Raw genomic sequence first — 23,858 nt, 5'->3', positions numbered from 1 at the left:
AGAACTGAAGTTGATCCTTAGAGTATAAACCTTTGGAGATCTGGTAGCTAACATTATTCCACTAAGTTTCAACATTAATTGCATATACATTTATACATACTTGAAACACAATCTACTATCATTTTTGGCAGCAGGGTCTGTGCCAACAGCAGCTGACCATGGGATGATGAGAAGGGAGATATGATTCACAACAGGTCCTCATTGTGTCTTAAATGACTCAAAGAGGACAAGGCTAGCAATTTACAACAGCTATCATGAGACCACTTCTATGTTTGCTGGGGTGAGCAGAAAAAGCCCTCAGTGGACCAGGCTTAAACCCAAGTGGTCAGTGAGCTGACTTGGAAAAAAACTTCTATTCAGAAACCATTAAGAAGTTACTTAGCAAATGAAATAGCAGTGCCCTTGAAAGTCTCCCAGGATTGGCCTTTTTTCTAGAAAGAAAGTTTCATTTTTATGACTCATGTGAATTGGGGGGGCATCACCAGGCACAGTCTGTCGCGTGAATGAATAAAAGCAGTGGAATCAGCAACAATTCATTTTATTATTTTTTAAACCATTTTATTATTTTAAAAATAAACCAATCAATGATTATATTGGTCAATTCCATTAAGTGAAATTGTTTAAATCTGTCCTAGATATAACCTCAGACAAATAACCAATTTGATAGTTTCTATCACCCCAGTCAATTCAATCTCCAAAGTCAATAAAACAAAGTCAGCTAGCTGGCCTTTATGGGGACATTAACTCAGCATGCAAGGAAGGGAAAATGAGACAGCATTTCCCACCAACTATACAGCAAGAAATATTGCATCCATTACCTTGGTCAAAGGGCTTGTTGGGATTCCAGTTTCTGAAATAATCATCCTACATAAGGAAACAGAAAACAAAGGTTAGATTTCAGGAAGTTTCTCACATGACTGCATAAAAACCTGCCTTCCTTCCCACCTCCCAAAACGCACAGGAAAACACTAACCGCTTAGGAATTCTCCCCAAAACAGGCAATGACATGCAATCAAAAATATCAATTTACTTTTCAAATTCTTGTCTTTCACACTGTATGCAATAAACACTGAGAACAGTAAAACACGTTTCAAGCCAATACGGAAATGGTAATCTTCTTCTTGGTTTGACATATAAACCCAGACACTTTCTAAGTGCAAGGTGTTTGCTATCAATTATACTGTAGGCAATGCCTTGCTGCTCTTAGGATTAAGCCTCTGTGTTTATAACAGCTGATAATTCAACTGTCAACATTTCTTTTACATGGAGACATGTATCTTGTGGTGCATAGTTCCAGTTTTTCAACACTCACAAAGCCTACAAACAGAGGGTCATTTTTTAAACGTTAGAATTAACCACAAGCATACATTTAGCTTCATACTATTTGTTCCAGGCACAGAACGATGAAAAAACAAAAACTGGCCAATCTGGTCTCTTCATAACTATGTCTGTCTTGCACATGCATATAGGCTGCATCCATCTAGGCTCTGAGGCTAGGCACTTCATTACTTTGAAATTTCAAGGATCTCAATCACTCACTTCTTCAGAACTATATTAACTTCTTCCCTACTCCTAATAATTCTTTCCTTCCAAACAAACACCATCCACTCTCTATTCTCCCCCTCAGCTCTTCAATCCCTTGTTCCCTGGGTACCCACTCTGTCAGCAACACTGAGTGGTTTGCAAGTTGAAGAGGTATCACACGCTCTGTAGGGCATTTGCCCCTTTTAACCTAATATCCAATCTATTTGCAGTATGTGTTTCTGGCAGGTACTCTGCATGCTGCAGACAGTTTCAGAAAGCTGTACAAAATGAGGCCTCAATTTCTCTTCTGGAAAAGTTAATTTACATCAAAGAGCACAATTAGTTTAAATTATTGTCCATGCTGTCTTCTGATGCAGTTTATCTCTGACACAATCTCCTGTGAATTTGATTGGCCTCTGAGTTGTTCAATTACCTAGCTTTATTGGATCCTTGTTGAGTTCACCTAAGCTCTTAAATAGATTTTAGGAAACTGGATTTAGAGTAAAATCAGAACATATTGTTTTTTGGTCAGTGATTCCATTTTCCAAAGCATGAATAAATAAACAGATTCCTCTGGATCCTGAGGATTTGGCATTAAATTATTTTTAATCCCAAGGAATTGGCCCACTTGTTCTGGCTTTAATTTATGTGATAACTGGGCTTCTCACCCACCTAGTTAGAAAGTCTTTGAGATCTACAACACCCTGAAATATCACTGAGAAAGTTTAAAGCAATCTCTCTGCAATATCTCCCTCCATTTGTTATGTTAAATACAATACTAATCTTTTGGAATTGTGCTGTCTGAAACTCAGCAACCAGTGTTAAATGATTTTTAATTAAGGGTTGGATAGCAGATAGGATATTTAGCACCCAATTTCTCAGTTTGATGACCAATGTATTCCTAGCCTTAGACAATCATGTTACCAACAGATTCTGCTCTTCTCCAGGGCAGGAGAAGAGATAACCCAAACTCATTCTCACCAGTGGAGAAAAAAGTAACAAATCGTTCATCCTTTCAACTGTGGTTCATCAATGGCCTCTCCACATACAGAGGATGGCTTCTCATCTAATGGTAATGCAGAATCTTGTGAGATATTTTCTACTTGAACATGCTGTTCTAATACATGGAAGCCCTTGGAAGCTTAGGATGTGTGTTCAACAGTGAAGGGCTAGAGCCAAAGACAACTTCCTTTGCTTTAATTTCACAAGTCACATTCTCTTTGATGTCAAAGACAGGGTTAAGCAAGTCTCAAGAACTGAATATTCCCTAATGATTTCAACATACTTTATAAGTTGGATGGAATCTGAAGCATCCTTCTGGACCTTGTCACTTTTTCAGGTTAACTGTAATTGCCATTTTTACATATTTCTTGGGGAAAATCAGAGTTTTAAATAGAAGGACTCCAAAAGTAGATATCTGCATTAGAATATTTAAAATCCATTGCCAGTGTAACAATACTGACTAATTGCTGCCAAAATGTGAAAGTACACCTTGAGTGGAAACTCATTATGCAAAACGAGTCCTTCAAACAGCCCCTTGCCCAGCAAGGCCAAACAGGGGAGGAAAATTATTCTCTGCAACTGATTGCTTTAGCCCTGCCTTGCGAAAGTGGACTGCCAAAGCAAAAACCAATGAGTCAGAGCTGATAAAACCTTGGGTGTCACTGCTTTGGCTACACCTGAGAGACACAATCTCAAAGCAGAGGCCAAGATCATGAGCATGTGTGAAGTTCTCTAGGCACCAGAGCCCACTCAGAAGCTAGTCAATGAGCATGAGGGAGGGAGTCTCTTAGCAGCCATTGCTGCAGTTGAGGTCAGAGTGTAAGAAGACAGAGCACATGGGGTCACTCTTCCACACTGTGCTAGCTGGGTCTGGGGACTTGACACACAGGCTAGTGCTACAATGATTAAGTCAGTCTGCATGTGGGGAATGTCTGGTGAGGCAGAGTCCAGATCCATGTGGGAAAAGTCAGAAATAAAAGAATGCCTCTTCTAGAGCTTCACCTCCTGAAAATTTGTTCATTCCTGTGTCCCACTTGAAAACTGGGATGCTCAAAGGACATAAGGATAGCTGTCCTGTGGTGCTGAACCCACACTCTACTTATACCAGTACTAGTCATTTCTCCAGAGTCTAAGACCCAGGGGCCACCACCAAGCTTTTTTCAAAATCCTGTTTTCTATCTAAATAAAAACATATCAAGCATATTCTACGTTGATCTAAAACAAACAGACCCCTGACTTGCTGTGCTGTCGACAGTTCTATCAATTCCCACCCTAGGAAGTAGTTGCCTGCCCCTGCACCATCCCAATACTGTGTGGATTCCAGAGTCCAATCCAGATATAACAAAGCGCAGGACTTTAAGACCCTCACCTCTGACCCTTCCTTCTGGCCCAGTGAAGTCAAGTTATGACCTGTTAAAATTCACACTATGGTAAAAGACATATTTGATAGATCAAACTTGTCAGGCAAAGCATCATCTGTCTGAGTTGGTCTCTTGAGTGGTAATTTTATCAACAAATGATGAAGCTTTTACAAAAGACTTGCAAGGATCTCCGCAAGAGTTAATCTTTAAAATATAAACCTAAATTAAAAGATGCATATCAAAAATAGTCATTTGTTAAGTTCAACAGCTCCCATTAATGCATTCTACAGGTTGAGGAATGAAGCATGGTAGTGTTACTACCCAGTTGTACGTTATGGGCTACACTGTAGAGCATAATTATATCAGGACTCTACTGGACAGGGAGGAGAACAGTCTTGCTCTAAATTCTAACCAGTCAATATGAGGAAAGGCTGATTCCATTTCACTGTAACATTTCATAAATGAAAATCATCTGACCCTTTTTTAGAGCCTGTTAAAATCTGGAAGAACCTGTAAATTTAAATAGAAATTCAAACTTAAGCATATTGATTTATGTCTAGAATCATGAAGTATCCCAGGTCAGTAGGAAATATAATAAAAAGTCAACATAAAAATTATGGTAAGAAAGTGACAAATCATTACATGTCTAGGATGAGGAAGAAGGGGACTAGTGCTGGTGGCAGAGGAAGACTATGGCTCCAGTTATTTTTTTTATTCTCTACAGCTGATCAATGCAGATAAGGCTATGTTTTTCCATTTTTCTCACTAATTAAATATCCTACCAACATAGTACTAAGTCCTATGAAATTATTGGTCTCCAATGCCTGGTGCAAAGGAATTAAACTCTGGGTTTCCAACTACTTTAGAGATGTTCTGTTCTGACAAGCATTCATGGAAAACAAAATCTGTTTATATATTTATATATATATATATATATAAAACATTTATATAATAGACATTAGTAAAGATATATTTATTAATATGTAATATTAATAAAATATATTGTTTTATGCAAATATACATATATTTCCCAAGAGCATTCCATTTTATAATACATCTTCTAATGAAATCTTTAAGTCTACTTCACATGAAAGATAGCAAAATATTCCTAGTATAATTTAAGTGATTAAGTCTCTTTATCATGGATGATCATAACCAATTGGAAAGTCTATGGTTCCAGCCCATTTTGGACCTGAATTTTCTATCACTGTGCCATAGCCCCAAAATGGCTGGTGCAATTTAGTTAAAACTTTCCCCAGGGATGTACCTTTCAAGAGGTGCCTCTTTCAGCTCTAAGGGACGTCAAATCTGACTCTGAGGAAAAGATGAGGTGGCAGAATCAAATGGAAATCACTCTGAAAACCCAACTGCTTTGACTCCCAGTTATGAAGATGATGATGTAATTTATTATCTACCACAGCTTCAGATGCTACAGATCAAAGACATTTAGTTCACATGAAACAGATCATTTCTCCCTCATACATATTTTAGCTAAGCTGTTTGAACCCTGTAGTTTTATCTGAAGATTACCTGAGATAATACAAATTACCAGCCTAGAAAATAAATGGGAGCCTCATTTTTCTTGAGCAGGGGTGAGCAATAGAGACATGGACAGAAGGAAGCAGGTGAGAGGAGGGCAAGTCGTCGCTTTGGGGTTGTCTGTGGGCTCACTGCAGAGAAACACAAAAGGGAGAAGCACTCCCCTGCAAAGTCCAGTGGACTGAAGTCAAGTCTGCAGATCCCACACAGAGGCACAGATCCTACTTTATCAAACCGAAAGCTTTCACAAAGAGGTTAATAAAGGGACTGTGGCCAAACTGCTCTCAGTGCAAACTAGTTCAGTTCATTTTCATATGAATTGACTGGGCAGAACAGTAAGAAGGACTGGTTGGAGTAGGAAAAGTGTCCCTGAAATGATAATAGAAGTCACCAGAAAAGTGAGATTCCCAGAAAACATTATTTATTTGTATTAGCTATATAATGTGATATTTGCCAACAATTTTAATTCGTGTGCAGTGAGAATCCCTGCTAATCAAGTTACTGCAAGGTACAGAACACTCCATTTATTGAGAAAGGAGCTAGCTTCACATGCAACTACTTTACCTCTGAGTGGTTTCCATTCACATCTCTGGGCAGATAATTTGATGTCTGTCTCCTCTAAACCAGTCCCATCCCACCTCAGCCCAGGTGAGGAGCCTGAGTGAGAATCCTTCTAAATGAAGCGACCCAGTTTGGGCAATGACTTGAGGCTCCCCACCCCCAGACCTTCCATCTACAAATTCCACTCATGAGAACCCTGCAAACCAGGCACTGGCAACTGTGTGTATTAACACACTTCCATGTGCACATATCACCCCATACACACCTGGGCCTGGGATACTTCAAGCAGGGATGGGTCTTACTCACCTGCATATTCCCTAGGGTATTACTCAACAGCACACAATAAATCCTTGCTAAATTACATCAAATACAAGCTGTTCCAGCTCTATTAACATCTCTGTATCCCTGTGACATTCCCATAACTGTTACTGGTGTGTGTAAGTACCGGTGGGTGTATGTTTATACACACATTCTAAATCACTTTCATCCTGAATAGAACGATTCCTTGATAAATTGGTCTGACATTTGGTTTAAAGTTCTGCAGGTCTTAGGCAAAATGATTCGGAAAATAACAATGTCAGTTGCTCCACTCTTTCAATAAATAACCCCCCAGTAAAACTCAGATAATAACTGACAATCATACTTGTACTGTAACTAATGAGAAAAGATAAAGCAGCAAATGGACTGTTTATATGCATTTGATAAATTGCATCCCCTGGATATACCAATGAAAAATAAATGTGTGTGGTACTGGTTCACTGAACTAAAACAAATATTTACTACTGAGATTTAAGATTTAGAATGAAATTTACATTTTATTTGGCAACTATTTTGATGCTATGTCTACATACAGTTGAAAAATTTTTAAAAAAACCTACCTCAACTTCCTGAGTACGAAAGCATTATAAATGAGAAAAAATAAAGAATCACATCAAACAATAGGAAGGAATGTACACATTTTTGATAACTGCATCAAATTTTCAAATTATCATAACAAGAAAGGTCATAGCTGAATATTTTCTCTTAACTCACCTACCATCACTTCTTTAAAAAGATTTCATCAATTCACTAAGTTAATGAGAAAGGACATGAGGTTATGGGGTAGAATAACTGAAGTGGGGAGAAGTCTGCATTTGCTCTAGTAATCTAAGTCAACACCACAGAACAGCAAGCAAAATCATGATTAAATCCAGACACTCAGCCATGATTACCATTTATGAGAATTTCAAATAAATAATTGCCTGCGACATCGGTCCAAAGGGTGAGATTCAATTTTTTTAAAAAACCAAGATAACATCAGAGACCAAGAGTAATAGACCTTCTACATTTCTGTAAAAAAAAATTCATCTTGCCTTGCATCTTTGAGATAGCTTGAGGGGGGTCTCAAACCTGAGGAAGATATGTACTTATGTTCACAGGAAATATTTTAAATGGATAGCTACGACCCCTACAGCTGATTAAAGGATTATAAACACCACAAAGGGTTCCCTCTTCTTGGGGTCTTCCTGTTTGTCTCTGTCAGTCCATCCAACCTGGGGTGGAGGAAAGTAACCTACTAGAACTTGTTCTTTTCCCAAGGAAAAAAACTGAGTCTAAGGTTCCTTCCCAAAACTACACTCCACATGTGGGTTTTGCTTCTGAGGATATCAATGGGTACATGATGCTCCATTTGTACTCTGGCCAAGACAAAGGGTATCTCTCCAGATTCAAAACCACCGGCTCTTGAGATTACTAGCAAAATTATCATATTACCTGAGCTAACTAAAAGCAGTCTTCTCAATATCTAGAAAGGAAAGAAAAGGTCAGTACCATGGAGTCAAAGGCAGAGAAAGTACTATATAAACAGGACAGGCTTTGAAGCAGATGTGGGTTCAAATTCTGGCTCTAGCACTCACCAGCTGTGTGGCACATAATCCATTCAGCTTTTCTGAGTGGTTATCCATACAACAAGACCTTGAAGGATCATAGTGATTCCCAATAGTGATACAAAGTGCCTGGTATTTTATCTGGTATGCACATAGGGTGAATAAATAAAAGATACACACTTTCACACTCATCTCCAGATGTTTACGTTAGTGGGATGTCCCGGGAACACTGAATGAAACATTCGGCTTTATGGATATGTTTAAATTTTCAGTAATGTGATTCTTGCACATTTGAATTTTACCAATTAGGCCCAAGTGAAGGGAGACCAATTGCAACTGGAAAAATAATTATGAAATTTTTTAAATGCATGTAATTTTATTAGTCTCATGTAGGAAGGATGGTTTATAAACAAAATCAATGAAATTTGAAAATAAGTTGCAGGCATGTTTTTGCTTAAAGGGCAGACTCTCACTATCTAAGACTCAGTGACTCTCATCTACTAAATAGACCCTATCTATTAAAAAAGATAAAGCCGGGCTCGGTGGCTCAGCCTGTAATCCCGCGCCTTTGGGAGACTGAGGTGAGCGGATTGCCTGAGCACGCGGGTTCGAGACCCGCCTGGGCAGCGAGACCTCATCTCTACAATAAATCAAAAAATCAGCCGGGCGTGGTAGCGCATGCCTGTAATTCCGGTTACTCAGAAGGCTGAGGCGGAAGGATTGCTGGAGCCCAGCAGGTCGAGGCTGCGGTGGCCGGGAGCGGCCACTGCACTCCAGTCTGGGCGGCAGAGTGAGACTCCAACTCAAAAAAAAAAAAACAACAACAACAACAAAAAGATAATACACCATCGAGTTGTTTTGTGCATTGAGTGTGGTGTTTTAAATCACTCTAGGGTATTTATTACACAGCATATAAATGTAAACAAATTAATTAAAATTTCAACTATGATTAACTATATCTTGATAAGGGGACTGAACCTGCTCTGAACAGGCAACATTTCTGTGTAATCATCAATTTACATGTAGAAAACAGATGGAGGGACCCTGAAAGGGCACGTCTCCTTGGCACACCAAACAAAGCCAGTGCCGTCTTACAGCTTGTAGCGTGTAAACCTTCATTTCAGAGAAAATACAAATTATACTGGCCTGAGGCCCAGCCTTGTCTGAGTATCAAAATTCCAAATTAATTAGGTCCCACTATCTTTCTGAGCATGCCTGCCCTTCCCCCACCCCATAGCTGGCAGGCCTCCGTGAACATACAGATGTCACCTTTTGGAGAATAAAACACTAGCTTTTAACCATCATCTCGCCCTTCCCTTCCCACTCCTGTCTGAGAGGTGCCAACTGCAGGGATTGACAAAAGCAGTGGTTCTTCCGCTTGGCTGACCACTGATGGTGCTGTGGAGTTTTTCAGATACTGATGCCTCTGGCCCAGCCCAGGAGGTGCTGGCTCAGTGGCTGGGGTGTGGCCTCTACATTGGGATTTTTTTTAAAAGCGCTCTAGGTGACTCTAATGTGAAGCCCTCATTGGCCTAAAGGAAGTCACATGCTAACTCAATCACAGTGACTCAGGAGACCAATGGAGGGTCAGGCTGGATATGGGTAGCAAACCAGGTACAGAACAACAGAGGCTTTCACCCCCAGCTTCTGGAGCTTTCCAGAGTTGTCTCCATCTGCCATTCTCAGGGTCTATGCCTCACGGCATCCCGGTTCAGTACACAGCACCTCTGTTCACCTGACTGTCCAGGCAAGGATCCAAGCCTCAGGCTGGACTTCTCCCTCTTCCTTCCTTCCACCATTCAGACAACAGGTCCTCTCTGCTTGCACTTCTGGGTCTCTCTCACATCTCTCCACTTCTCTGCATCCATGTAGTCTCTACCCCAGTTCAGGCTTCCATGGTTTCTCCCGGCATCACAGCCACATGCTCTAAACAGCCTCCCTGCCTCCCTTTTGCCCTGTCGAGGCTGTTCTTGACACTACCTTGACAATGACCTTCTAAAATAATGTTCTGTTCCCATCACTCCCTACTTAAAATGGCTCCCAGGTTAGGGCCACTCCCGCCAGCCCAGCTTACAGGACCTCAGAGCCCTGCCCCTGCTGACCTTTATAGTCTCCTGGCAGCCATACTCCAGTTTATGTGTTCCATTCCAACTGTCACTGAATTACTTTTTGGTCCTGCATGCTCTTTTTGACTCCTGAAGCTGTTCCTTCTCTATTTGAAATGCTCTTCCTTGTCCTCCTTTAGTACACACTTATTGCTCTATCAAATCCCAGTTTAGATGCTACTTCTTATGGGAAGCCTTCCCTGTCCCCAATCCCTCTGCACCCGAGGCGCCTCTGCTGTGTGATCCACAGCCCCCTGGACCACCCCCAACAGAGTACTGGATCACCCACACTACAGAGACGCCCACTCAGGGCCCAGCACTTTGTTCCTTTACTGAATAAAGAAAGACAACAATTCATCTCTGCCAGTTTTTTATGCCAATGCCTTGACCTGTAACTCAACATCTTCCTCTTTGACTCTAAACTGCAGGTCCTGTGACCTGGAGGTTGTGAGAACAGGGAAACAGGCAACTCTCTTATGGTGACTCCAAATGAGGCAATAGTAGGAACGTGGGGATCAGCGAGGATGGCACTGGAAGGTCTCAGAAGGACCAACCAGGCTATGCGAGAGAAGCACTTCCCCCCCCACATCTTCTAGTGTCCCGAGTAATCCCAGGGAATAAGCAGACGTCATGCCTTGGGTCACCACAGTTGAGCCATAATCTGATGCAAGATTTAGGACTTGCATCAGGTTGAAGCGCAAATCAAAAAGTTGAAATCAAAGCAAAAAAAATCAAAGTAATAATAATATGAATAGAAATCACCATAGTAATAATAGCAGCTACCACTTTTTGAGTGGTTAAACTGTTAGGCACTATTCCAAGTCTTCACTGTGTTTTATGTCATTTAACCCTTATAATAACTGTCTAAGATGAGCATAGTCAGTATCCCTATGCTACAGCTGGGGAAACTGAAGCTTAGAAAGACTAAACTACTACACAAGTTCACACAGCTAGTGAGAGGCAGAACCAGGACTTGAACTCAGGTTTTGCCTGACTTCAAAGACCAGGCTCTAACCTCTACACACCACTGCCTTAATGGCACCATGTGAAGGGAGAAGCAATCAGGTGTGTGAGGCTGGCTGCCCTGTGAAGATGAACCATGATGCTGATAGGAGACACAGGAAATGGGAGATGAAAACACAGACCACAGGCCTCCCAAAAGGGTCTCACTACCACTACCAGGATCCTCGGCATGTCAGAAACCTCAGCTTTCCCCTCTATAAAATGGGGGATAAAATACCTGCCTCACAAGGTCCCTGTGAGATTGGACAGTAAGTCTGTCATGCGCCTGGTCCCAGGAAATCAAGCAGGACCCCCTTACTTATGATCTATCCCACCCCAGGCCCAGCCTCACTAATGGTTCCCTGGTCAGAATCATAGCATTCAGGCACAAAAACAGCAGCCTCAAGAGCAGGCCAGCATGAGACACACAGAGTCTCCTGCCTTTTGGGGCCCTGGGCTGAGCGGGCACGCCTGTCTACTCCCAGGCCTGGTGCACAGTGGAGCATCCAATGTTCTGACATCAAAGCGCCACCCAGAGGATGGGGAGACCTTTGCACCAGCCAGCTCTCCGAAAAACTACAGCCACAGACTATCCATGAACTTTTCATTAGCAGCACAGCAAGCTCCTCCCAACCCTGCCATGTGGCCTCTTCTTTTCCAAGGAAAATCTGGAAAGGGAAGCAACAAAGACTCCCTTTCCTGTGTCCCTAAAACTGTCCTAGCAGCCACCTTGCAGCTCTGTGTACTGAAGCCCCAGCCCTTGGATCACCTTACACAGCAATTGCTCCTCACCAAAGTCCCAGAAATAAATCCAGTCAAGGTCTTTTGTCCACTCTACACCTGTGCCGCCACAGTAGGAATCTGAGAGTTCTCATTTGAAATCTGTAATTTCAGAAGTGATATTTTCCCCATAGTAAAAGGTAATCAGGTAGGGGTAAGCTTGCCAAAAAATGAACCCACAATTCAGAGCCATGGTTTTTCTCTACAATCATTAACAAGGCTTCCATGGAGAAGAGTGGACACCCTCTCTGAGCTACAACTAACTTGCTGCTGCTAGCACCATGGCTCACCACATGAGTCAAACAGTTCCCTGAGATTGACTGGAGACTCTCCACAGAGTTCACTTTCTCAAAGGCTGTTGGGCCCAATGAGAACTGGGTCAAGGAGACTCAAGCTACCCCTCCTCTCACTCTACAAGCATCGATCCAGCTCTGTCTTGTTGTAACACAGTCTCTCCTCCCCAGGACCCCCAAAAACATTCCTAATAGACTCAGGAGACAGAGAGATGAGCACAGGGCCCTTCAGGCCAGGCTCCACTCTTGAGAACTTACTCAACTGGCCCCTTGGACAGATAGATGATGTACTGACATCTCGTGGACAAAACAGGCGGCCCAAAGAACTTACAAGAGAAATGTCCTCACACCAAGAGCCATGTGCATGAGTCCCCCGATAGTGGTCCAGCCTCCACTTCCAGGGGGATCCATGCACTAGTCTACTCTGTGAATATCTAGTTGTCCTGTTTCTCTCAGGTGAATTGTTATGATCTAATCCTGCCTATCTAGGGTCTGAGGAACCACAGAGGTAGAGTGAGGTTAAGGCTGAAAAGGAAGTGGGAGTCAGTTGCTCGAGGACCTCAATGACCAATGACACAGCCAGACAATCTGTAGACTTTGGGGAGCCCCTGGAGGGTGACCCCATCAAACCAATATTTTCTAAAGCTCAGTTGTGTGTATGACAGACTAAAGGGGGCCAGCTGAAGCCAAGGACACCAGTGAAGAAGTTCATTCTCTATGTATACAATAATTACTCATAAAATTTTAGCTGTATGTCTGCCCTTGTGCTAATTCAGAAAATAGACACAAATAACAACCAGTCCTTACCCTCATGGACCCCTCAGTCTAGCTAGAGGAGAGGGAACCAGAAATGTAAGCAGATGGATCATAGCATTATCTGGTAAATGTGGTCATTAAAACAAAAAATTATTAGCTATGAGAACACAGAGGAGGAAGTCACCAGTTATTTCAGGGACCCAGGGAAGGCTCACTGAGGAAGTGACATGAAGTTGGATCTTGAAGGATACAGAGTTTTTCAGGGAGGAACATGCAGCAGGTAGGAGAGGACATAGGAGACAGGGGAACTGGCAGGTGTGAGGGCATGCTGTCTTGGCTGCAACAGCTCTCAGCTCCGTCAAAAGGTGATGAAGCCTGAGTCCAGGTGCAAGGACAGAGAAGAGACGACGGGAGACCTTGGCAGCTCTGCTCCATGTCTCCTGCACCTCTCAGTCTGCCCTTCGCTCCGGGACTAGGAAACTGTAGTTACCAGTTACCACAGCTGGTTGTTGAGGATAATGTATAGGATAATTACAGTTCATCCATTTTGGCTAGAAGGCTGAGGCATGACGCTGTGTCTAAAGGAACCACACTGACTATGGCATACCACCCCAGGGCCAAGAAGCAAGCCTGCATCCTGGCCCTTGCAACCCATCAGCAAGAATTCCCCTGCTACGTGTTAAGGACATGTGTGAGTCATCAAACAACTGGCATCAGCTAGTCTGTCAGCCAGTCCTTCCCTACCTCTTGCAGGTACATATTGCCAGTTTGCTACATCTTTCCTTTATTAAATAATTAAACCTCTTTCCCTCTGGAGGTGAGCTCATAGAGCCATGCCATGTGCCCATGCTCTGGGAACCAGGACAGCAAGTGATCACAATTCATGGTCTCTGGCTCTCAGCCTTTGAAAGGTTCTACTCTTGTTTGCAGGAGACAGGGGTAGGGACAGATGAACAACCAGGGTTCCCTGGGTCCCATCTTTTAAATCAAAGCCCTCCAAGGCAATATTATCAGGTGAGATCATTTATATGGCAACAAATAAACATCAATAAGGATGTATTTATTTCCTGCAGAGGAGCGCTCAGCTGGCAGAAGCCATGTAATACTTTTATTTTTGTGATTTCTTTTCATTTATTATTTGGGGAATAATAGGAATGTTAATAACAATGCAAGTCCCTTCCAGTCCTAAAATTCTATAATTCTAAATATGTCAAATAATAATTCAAATATGCCTAAAGCTCTGTGTAAATAAAGTAGAAGCAATTTTCAGACTAGAAAGGACTAGAATGAACTGGAAGGATCCAGACCAAAGTAATAGGCTGTTTTTACTTTGACTTTTAATTTTGCTTCTAAATTTTAAGGACCTAACATGAACACAAACAGTAATTATGGACTAGATCTTGAAAACCCCCTTCCTGCTAAATAACTTATAAACATTAAAAAAAGATTCCAGCTGGATTTTCTCATGATGCCCAGAACTACTAAAATGGAATCTCTTGAACAAATTACCATGACCAAATCCTTTAGCAAAATTACCTTCTCCTGCAAGTTGAAGACTTCTGGAGGAAGCACACACAGAAAGACATGAGAAAAAAAAGGAAGCGCACACACACACACACAGAAAACCAAGAGGCAAGAAAGAACATCAAAGATGAACACTGACTACTTCATCTACCTCCTCAACATGCCCTCTCATGCCCACAGCCCCTCCTTCCAAGACTCAGAGGCCTGCAAAGGAAGAAAGACACCCACATCCACCAACCTGCTAGAATCCTCAACTACCTGATATAGTTGCCCATGACCCACTGTAAGAAGAAAAGAAGGAATACAGAAAAAGACTAGAGAAAAGTCAAAATAGGAAAAATGGTTATCAATGGTTAAGAGACTATAAGGGCTTTCTTCCTACTTCTACTTTTTAATTACTTTTCAACTAAAAAAAATAAACATGGATTACTTCATGAATTTGTACATTGTCCTTCTATTCATTCATTTACTCATTCATTCAATCATTTGCTCATTCATTTATTTGAAGTCCTATTGGAATAATGGTATAATGAAGACAGCATCACCCTAACATTATAATAGGGAAATATAGCCCTGAGAGGTAAAACCATTTTTACATCCATTCACACAGCATTAAAATCTGCAAAATAAAATCCATGTACACCAATAAATTAGGCTCATAAATACGTGTCTCCATCCCAGACATGGAAGTAAGAATGAAGAGCTTGGGCCCTGACTAAGGACAAAGCCCAGGAATGTTTCCAGGCAGCTGAATGTAACCACTAACCCTTATAATTAGCCTGTTTCTGGATGGCAAATAGTGTCACTCATTCATTTATTCCTTTTATCCTGGCATCTCTGCTACCCTATTAAGAAATGAAAGATCTGAAATAAGCAGGGGTGACCCTCAGCTCACCCACAGCACACAGCTCATGGCCCATGCCAGAAACAAGCAGGAGAAAGGCCCATAGCTCACAGTGGAAGTCACATTCACCCACAAGGTGATGACAGCTCCTACAAAAAACCCAAATTGTGGCTCACTTTAATAAGGCTTCTGGAGCTCAGATAACTCATCTAATTCACCAGTGGGACACACAAGTCACAGCTGGAATTGGAGGCACCTTGTCAGGGCTGCCTACTGGAATTATTTGGGAGCAATATTGCACGGGTTATTGTGGCACTGCCCATCACAGACTCAGATGTTCACGTCTCACACCTCTCTTCACAAGACTCAGCTCTTAGCCCAGCTTGGAGTTGCAATCAGTGGTTCTTCTTCCCAGTCTAACACATGAAATACATACGTGCCTATGGCAGTTTTTTAACTGGTAAACCTCTCTTGACATCTCTACTGCCATTGCCTAAGTGACTCTGGACAAGTGATTTAACCTTCCTGAGTGTCAGTCTCCTCATCTAAAAACGAGGGTGACGGTGTCACTCTCTGGGGGTTACTGGGAGGATTATTTGAGACATATATACCAAAATACCCAGCACACAGGATGCACCAAGAAGTAGTAACTATACTTTTTAATTGACCCCATCTATTCTCTGCTCTAGGCTGATAACAGAGTTTTAAAATTACACCACTAGTTTCCTCTGGATTCATGTATTTGTGATGCTGCCATCCTCACTCTGAGGGGATTTTCAAAAAAACCAAATCTGGGTGATGGCTCCTTTGGAAAGGCAGCAGCCACTGCTCCATGCGAAAGTGTAAATAAAATGCCACTTAAGTAATCACATTACTCACAGCTTAATGCATGTGATCCGGAGCTGTGAGCCAGCGCGCGTGTGATGGATTTCTCATTATCTGTCGGCAGCGCCACAGTCCATCCAGCTGTCTGCAGGCGTCCTAGCTGGGAACGTCTACATCAGCCTCTGATGGGTCCTGCACTCCTGCTATCAGTGGGAACAGACCCAGCAGGAAGGAGGTGATGCCTTCATAATAAGGTGATAATGCAAACAGCAATGTTTGTTTGGGGAAGAGCTTCCAGGTTCAAAGTCAGCCATTAAAGGTTCCCTCTTCAGCTCACAGGGGCTCCCAACATCATCTGGGCCAGAGGAAATCTCGCTTCATTCCCCCAACCCCTGCCAGACAGGGGTGGGGCCTCCTCAGATACCAGGCTTTCACCTACTTTTGACTTAGCAGTGGTCAGTGCCAGACCAAGCACCAAAGGAGACAGCCAGGCCATGCTGCACTAGGCTCTACCTCCTCTCTGAGGAGGGTCTCTGAAATCCCAGGGACTACTGGCACACGCCACCATCCTGCTAATTATTATTACTTTTTTTTATAGAGATGAGGTCTCATTATGTTGTCCAGGCTGGTCTTGAACCCCTGTGCTCAAGAGATCCTCTCATCTCAGGCTCCCAACGTGCTAGGATTACAGGTGTGAGCCACTGTACCCAGACAACACTACATTTCTTAATGCTCTTCATCAACCATTTGACCAGAGCTGCCCAGAAAGGAGCCAAGAACTGACTGGGGATATGTTAGGTGCTTAGACCATATAAGCTCTGAACAAATACACAACTTCTAGAAAAGCCACTTCAGAATCCATCTGTAAGCGTTCAGTGCAGATATGGGTATTTGCAGGGCACAAGCTGGAATACCCCCAAGGAAAAAGGTGAGGCTCTATTCCTAATGTTAAATCCAGGTCAATGCAGGCACCTGTCATCTTTACTGGGAACAGGGCTTCCTGCAAATAGGTGTCATTGGGGAAGGGTTTGTCCTCAAAAACATTCCCCTTCTTGCCTCTACCTCTCAGTGAGGCTTCTGTGCCCTTGTCTTGTGATCTTCTTCTCTACCCTTGCTCATCAAAACTTACTCCTGGACCCTTCCTGAAGACCCAGGTAAAGAGGATTGTAACAGCTGCCAGGCTACTCACATTTTATAAGGGATCCAAGCCTGAAGTGACACAATTCTGCCAGGGTGTCTGCCCCCTGAATTTATGGCATGCCTATCATCCTCTGACCAGAAAAGGATGGAAGGTGACAACAATTAAGAACTAGTGGAGAGGGGAAAGGGAATAAAAAGATTCTGCAAATAGCCTTAAAGGAAGAGATAGTGACCAAGAAAATGAGCATGGTCAATGTTAAAATATTGTCTACAATAGACCTGAAATTGACCCAGGGGGCAGGACCCAGGTATTGGTACTCTGCCAGTTTCTAAGGGAAGACTAAGAAACAGAAACTTAAGCCTGTTTTCAACCTATAATGAGAAGCAAATGAGTGTTTATTGACCATTCGCTACCTGCCAAGTGCTCTGCACTTCACATAGATCATCCCACATAAATGTCGCAATGATTTTTACAAGGATGGAGGAGGCCTTGACATTTTATGGTTGAGGAAACTGTGGTTCAGAGAGGTTAAGTAACTTGTTCTGGGTGACACAGGCAGGAAGCAGCAGACCCAGGATTCAAATCTAGCTCTATCCACCTGCAGAGCCCTGGGTTCCTTCCATGCACACAACAGCCTAGTTGACTATGGGCTCTGCCAAGTTCTAGACCACTGGCTCCTGAAGAGGGACTCTGCTGGACCCAGCTCAGACCTGAGTAACCAGCAGAGATTCAGAGTAGATACTGGTTGGACTAAGGCTGATACGTGGAGAAATTAGGACTCCTCCTGGCAACTAGCAACTGAATTATTTTGAAGGGAAAGAACTATCCTTGATAATGCCCAGGGAAACCGAGCCTCCTGGGTTGAAATATGAGTGAATCCAGAGTTTAGAAAGAAAGAGGAGAAGAACTGAAATCCTAGGAGACATCCTGGAGGGAAGGGAAAGGAGAAAAAGGAACAAGCTGGGCTTGCATCTGCATCAGGGCAAGGTCAGGAGAAAGTCAGCCAAGGAGAAGGGCCTTGGGTGGCGGGGTGACTTTGTGAAGAGATAAAATGTATTTAATCACAAATCTTAAGATTGTGTGCTATGCAGAGTATGAGGTAAGACCCACCCTCAGTCTCCCATTCAAAATCTTTAATGAAGTCCACTGGACTCACTAAAACCTTTGTGCAAGTGACTTCTCTGTGAGGAAAGGAGGTTGGGTTCAAAGAGGTGGCAAGTTCTCTACTAAAAAGGCACCTACACCTACACACACTGCAGGACTACTCACACAGCAAAAATATGGAACAAACCCAGATGCCCACTGAAAGTGGATTGGATAAAGAAAATGTGGTACATTCACACAATAGAATATCACACAGCCATAAAGAAGAAGAAAATCGTGGCTTTCACAGCCACATGGATGCAGTTGGAGACCATCATACTAAGTTAACTATCACAGAACAGAGAACTGAATACCACATATTCTTACTCATAAGCGGGTCCTGATCACTGCTCACATGAGCACAAGGGTGGGAATGGCAGACACTGGACACTGCTAGGGGAAGGAGGGAGGTGGAGAGGGAGGGAGAGAGGAAGGGAAGGGGGGGGAAGGAGGGAGGACAGAGGAGCACATGGCAACACACTGGGGATCAGGCCCACTATCAAGGGAAGAGAGGGCCAGTGAGAAGTCCAAACCTCACCTGTATGCAACTTACTTGCATAGTAAATCCTCATATATACCCCACAACTCAAAATAAAATGAAATAAAATAAAACAAAATGAGATGGTGAGTTCTGTGACTGAGAGAATGGTCCTGGAAGCTACAGGGTGAGGGGATAGCTGACCCCATTCCAGCTTCCCTATGACGCTGGACCTCTGTGTGGCTCTGGAGTGGAGATGGGGTTAGACAGAGGATGAAACAGGAGTCTCACTGATGCAGTGAACAGCATCCACACAGGTTCCAGGAAGGACTGACTTGCACAATGTGGAGACCAACATGCTACCATGTACCAGCCTACCATGCTACCATGCACCAGCTGATCTGTGAGTCAGCCCAGAATGATGAGCCTGTGCCCCTAGTAGCAGCACAAGCTCAGATCCCGCCCAAAAGCCAAGCAGCCACTGACACACACACTGGGGCCCAATTCACTAAGATTAGATGTAAATTTGACTTTGGTCATTGCTTGCCTTCCTGCTGGTCCCTACATTCTTCCTCCATACAACAATTATGTCTGATGATAGAAATGGAAGAAAATATTAAATAAATTATGAACATACACTCAACCACAGCAACACAGACCTTTTGTGCTTATTAACACTGTCTCTCTGCTCTTTGGAGGACCACATTATTCCTGAATCTTTCACAATGAAAATCTACCTGGGAACATACATCTTCCCTGCCATAATGTGAACAAGTCCCGTAACAATAGCAGCAGTTCATTACCAAGCCATTTTGGGTTATATTTCTCCAAGAAAATAAATAACCAGTTTAAAGACTGTCAGAAAAAATGGTCTACTCATACTCAGCTTAAACATGAGTCTTTATTAGAAATTATCAGGAGCTCCTCACACCTGTGGTAACTATAAGCCCAGGTGGTTCTCAGTAAGAGTTATACTTAAAGGTGAGAAGAAGATATAAAACACAGGACTGCCATGGATTTCCATTTGGAATCGATCTTCATTTTAGGCTCACGTGGACTTCTATGGCTGAGGTTGGTGATGAAAACCTTTTACACCAAAGAACGGCAGGGAAGAGCCCAAGGGAAAAATTTGGATGAGGGGAAAATATCACACGTAGAGTCACTATTCTGTGCCAGAGGAGTCGGGGGGGACATTCATGACATACATTCTTCTCCTTTTTAAACCTCCCTTTAAAATATAAACATCGCCGGGCTCGGTGACTCAGCCTGTAATCCCGTGCTTTGGGAAGCTGAGGTGAGTGAATTGCCTTAGACCACAGGTTCGAGACCTGCCTCGGCAACTTGGCAAGACCTCATCTCTACAATAAATCCAAAAAAATTAGCCGGGTGTGGTAGCACGCACCTGTAGTTCCAGCTCCTTGGAAGGCTGAGGCGGAAGGATCACTGGAGACCAGCAGGTCGAGGCTGTGGTGGCCAGGACGGTCACTGCACTCCAGTCTGGGTGACAGAGTGAGACTCCAACTCAAAAATAAATAAATAAATAAAAATAAAAAATAAAATATAAACATCATTTTGAACCAGTGGCCTCAGCTGGAGTTGGCCTACAGATTCAGTTTGTCCACCCTCTTCTAAATAGACTACCTTAATTTTTTTTTTCATCAGAGTCTTACTCTTTTGCCTAGTTTGGAGTGCAGTGGCATGATCATGGCTCACTGCAGCCCCAAATTCTTGGGCCCAAGTGATCCTCCCTCCTCAACCTGCCAAGTAGCTAGGACTACTGGCACACACCACCTGTTAACTATTATTATTATTATTATTATTATTATTTGTAGAGATGAGGTCTCATTATGTTGCCCAGACTGGTCTCGAACTCCTGGGCTCAAGAGATCCCCTCACCTCAGTCTCCCAAAGTGCTGGGATGACAGGCATGAGCCACTGCATCTAGATAACACTACATTTGTTAATGATCTTCATCACTGCACCTGGATAACACTACATTTGTTAATGATCTTCATAAATGAGAGATGCTGTTTATTCCATTTTAAAGATAAATGGAACGAGGTTCTGAGATGTTAGGAAACCTGCCTGAGCTCACACACTTGGCATAAGTGTTAAAGAACAAAGTCAGACAGAATCCAAACCTAGGTCCATTCATTTTTAAATGTCAGACACTTCCTACTATACAACATGGCCTCAAAAACATTCTAAATTTGACAACTCTTCTCAGCAAAGAGTGAGTTATACTATGAGTAAGGAGGGATGTAAAGAAACAAATGTTTGATAAACATCTATGTAATACCCTGGCCATAAGAGTCCACAGGGCTGCCATGAATAGTTGGACAAATTGCTCACTGCACAAGAATGTCAGGTCAGGAATGCAGGAGGGCTGAAATCCCATCCACACTGCACACAATAACCAAGTACCCTGGAGCAGAGCTGCACCCACCCACGGGGGGCCCTCCTTCTATTTCTTACTAAGGCCCCATGATGGCTGCAGCAGCCCTGCTAGTGTACCTCCCAGGGGACAGGGTAATGGAGGAGCAGCCTCACCCAAAGCCAGAGAGCCTGCAGCCTAGAACAGTAAAGGGAGACAGAATAGAGTCCAAGTGTGTAGAATCACAAAGCAGGAGAGTGGTGGCAGAAGCCAGGGACAGGACCCAGGCACCACGTCTCAGCCACTGAGAAGAAACAAGTCCCCTCACCCCCAACCTTAAGATGGAGTTTTGCAGTAAGCAGAAAGACAGACCACTGTTTCACACATAGTATGAATTAATGGACTTCATTATTCTAAAAGGTGATAACGGTGGAAAATGGGATCTTAAAAGAAGAGTTACACAAATTCCATTCAATTCAACAGACATTTATGGGCTCTTTTAGTGATCGCTGCATAAGAGCTTATTAACAGAAGCCAGGAGGTGCTGGAGAATGTCTCTAATATCTTGAAGTTTATATTGTGTGGGTGCCACTCTTAACAAAAATACCCAAGGTTAACCTGGAAGAAAAATAGGTGACACCCAGGGTCACTGCTCTTCAGGTGGTCGTGCAGGCTCCTCAGCCACAGTTCTTCTGACTACTGCCTCCAAGGCTATCATCCAGGCATTACAGTGACCTACTAGTCTACACCTGCTGCCATGGTACAAACTGTTTCTGCCCCAAAGTTGCCTGGCAGAAGACAGCTAGAGCCCAGTCCCAAGACTGACCATATGTCCTATGCCTTGTGCCCCTCCTCCTGGGTTTAGACTTTCTGGTCCCAACGTGCAGGAGGCAAACTGAGCCAAATGCCATCAGAAGCTCCTCTACACAGGGGCAGTCCTCCCTCAGGACAGTGCTGGAAAAGAGTACCTAAGCACCCTTGAGGCTGCCTTGCTCCCACATCCTACTCCCCAGGAAAAAATACACTCAGAACCATTTCCCTGAGATCACAGTGGTCAAAGATTTAGTTAGACTGGTAGAAATTATTGAACAAGTGGAAGAAGCTAGACTGACTTTCCTTTTTTAATCTCCAATCTTAAGGACAAGATTTTTGTCAAATGCCCCTAAAAGTTTCTATAATTGTCCCTAGGCAGACACTAGTAAGAGAAAGCAAATTGCTCCCTGCAATTACTAAGCTCTGAACTCCCTAAACAGCCAATCTTTATGCCGCCGTGGTAGTTGTGTCTATGGGCGGCTGGTTCAGGCTAGGGCAATCATTCCCAGTCCTTCATTCCTGCTAAATGCAATGTGGAAAATTATCCAGAAAACAGCTGTTTATGCTTTAGGCAGTACCTACATGAGGAGAGAAGCAATGGGCGGGTGGAAGTCACAAGTCATAAAATTGAAAAAATACTATTTTCAAGTTAAATGTGAAGGGAAGTCCCACTGCAAGAGGTAATCAATAATCAAGAGGAAGCACAATAAGACAAGACCCTCTGGTTAAAGAGAGAAGTTAAGCAGCAAGAGTCACCTCCACATGACAAATAAATAAGCTATAACAGTTCCAGAGAGACTTAACTTCATCCCTGTTATGGTCCCAAGAGCACTGATGGTGCTTCACCCAGCAAGAGGGAGCCAGGCCAAGTCCTTGGTTTCTGTACAATTTTCTTCTTCTATGCACACAACTCCACAAGGGAGATGCAGCTTCTACATCAACTGGTAATTTGTTTAACTCAATGCACAGTGCTACTGACTTTGAAAGAACAGGTAATGGCAGCACACCTGTCGCTCCCTTCCAAAAACCCAAGGGATGTGGAACCCTTGGGCATGTCAGATCCTGACTCTGTCCCAGGTCTTGACAGTAAGCTGCCCACAACATAGACAGATCAGCACAGTGTCCTGAGTCCTTCTCAGTGCTTCCCCTCTGAGGGTCTCCGCTCCCAACCATGCCCAATTCGCACTCTACTTTGAATCCTCCATAGCTGTGAGCATGCTATAAACTAAAGGTCTTCAACCAATGAGAGGATCTGGAAGCAGCCAGAGAACACAAAATCACTGACCTTTCCTAGGTTCCTGAGACACAGCAGTCATTTGCTGCCAAGACTGGATTTAGAAGGCAAATCTGGACTCATGATGATTTTTACATATGGAATTCTAGGCCAGGTTGTTGCTAAGTGCTGAAGTCCAGCAAAACCTCCAGGTTCTCCTGACTGCACCAGGGGAACAAGATACAGTGTGATTGGGAATGATACAAAATAAAACAATTTTAAAAGGTACTAAGAATATAGTCAACTGCACTGATTTATTTCTGTGATGAAGAACTGGGGAAGGAGAAGCTACCCGGTTTTTCATCAGCTCTGAGCTATTCATAGCAGAAGGCCTGAAATGTGGTTTGATTAGCTTGGTCCACATTGCACAGAGCAAGGATGCACCCTCACCAGCAGAGCAGTGAAGGAGAGTACTGAATTTTGGAACCCAACAGAACCCAGCTTGAATCTAGGCGCAACAAGATTGTTGACTATGTGGCCTCAGAAAGGTATTGAACCTCATTTATCCAAGCTATAAAATGAGATTATTAATGGGCTGGCTTATAGCATTTACAAAATCTAAATGTGTTAATCCATGTAATGTGCTTAGCAAAAGGATTGATGAATGTTCATTATAAGTAGTAGTTTTTTTTTTTGGTTTTTTTTTTTTTTTTTT

At 43.0% G+C, this 23,858-nt stretch overlaps 1 protein-coding gene across 2 annotated transcripts in view; it reads right to left on the bottom strand.

The window, feature by feature from the left end:
* Positions 1-23,858, bottom strand: part of SPOCK1 (SPARC/osteonectin, cwcv and kazal like domains proteoglycan 1) — a 525,861-nt gene that overhangs the window by 302,656 nt on the left and 199,347 nt on the right. The window contains exons 2-3 of one of the 2 annotated variants that reach the window (XM_008063521.1): positions 6,866-6,874; positions 819-864 (exon numbers count right to left, since the gene is read on the bottom strand). In XM_008063521.1, coding sequence (XP_008061712.1) covers positions 819-864; positions 6,866-6,874 — 55 coding nt within the window. The remainder of the gene's footprint in view (positions 1-818; positions 865-6,865; positions 6,875-23,858) is intronic. The other variant, XM_008063522.2, reaches the window with a different exon arrangement.

This window comes from Carlito syrichta, unplaced genomic scaffold (assembly GCF_000164805.1).
Source record: "Carlito syrichta isolate Samal-C Ts95f unplaced genomic scaffold, Tarsius_syrichta-2.0.1 Scaffold306893, whole genome shotgun sequence".
In the NCBI taxonomy this organism is placed as follows: Eukaryota; Metazoa; Chordata; class Mammalia; order Primates; family Tarsiidae; genus Carlito; species Carlito syrichta.
Note: the sequence above shows the minus strand (reverse complement) of the source record. Positions and strands in the feature narration are given on the sequence as shown.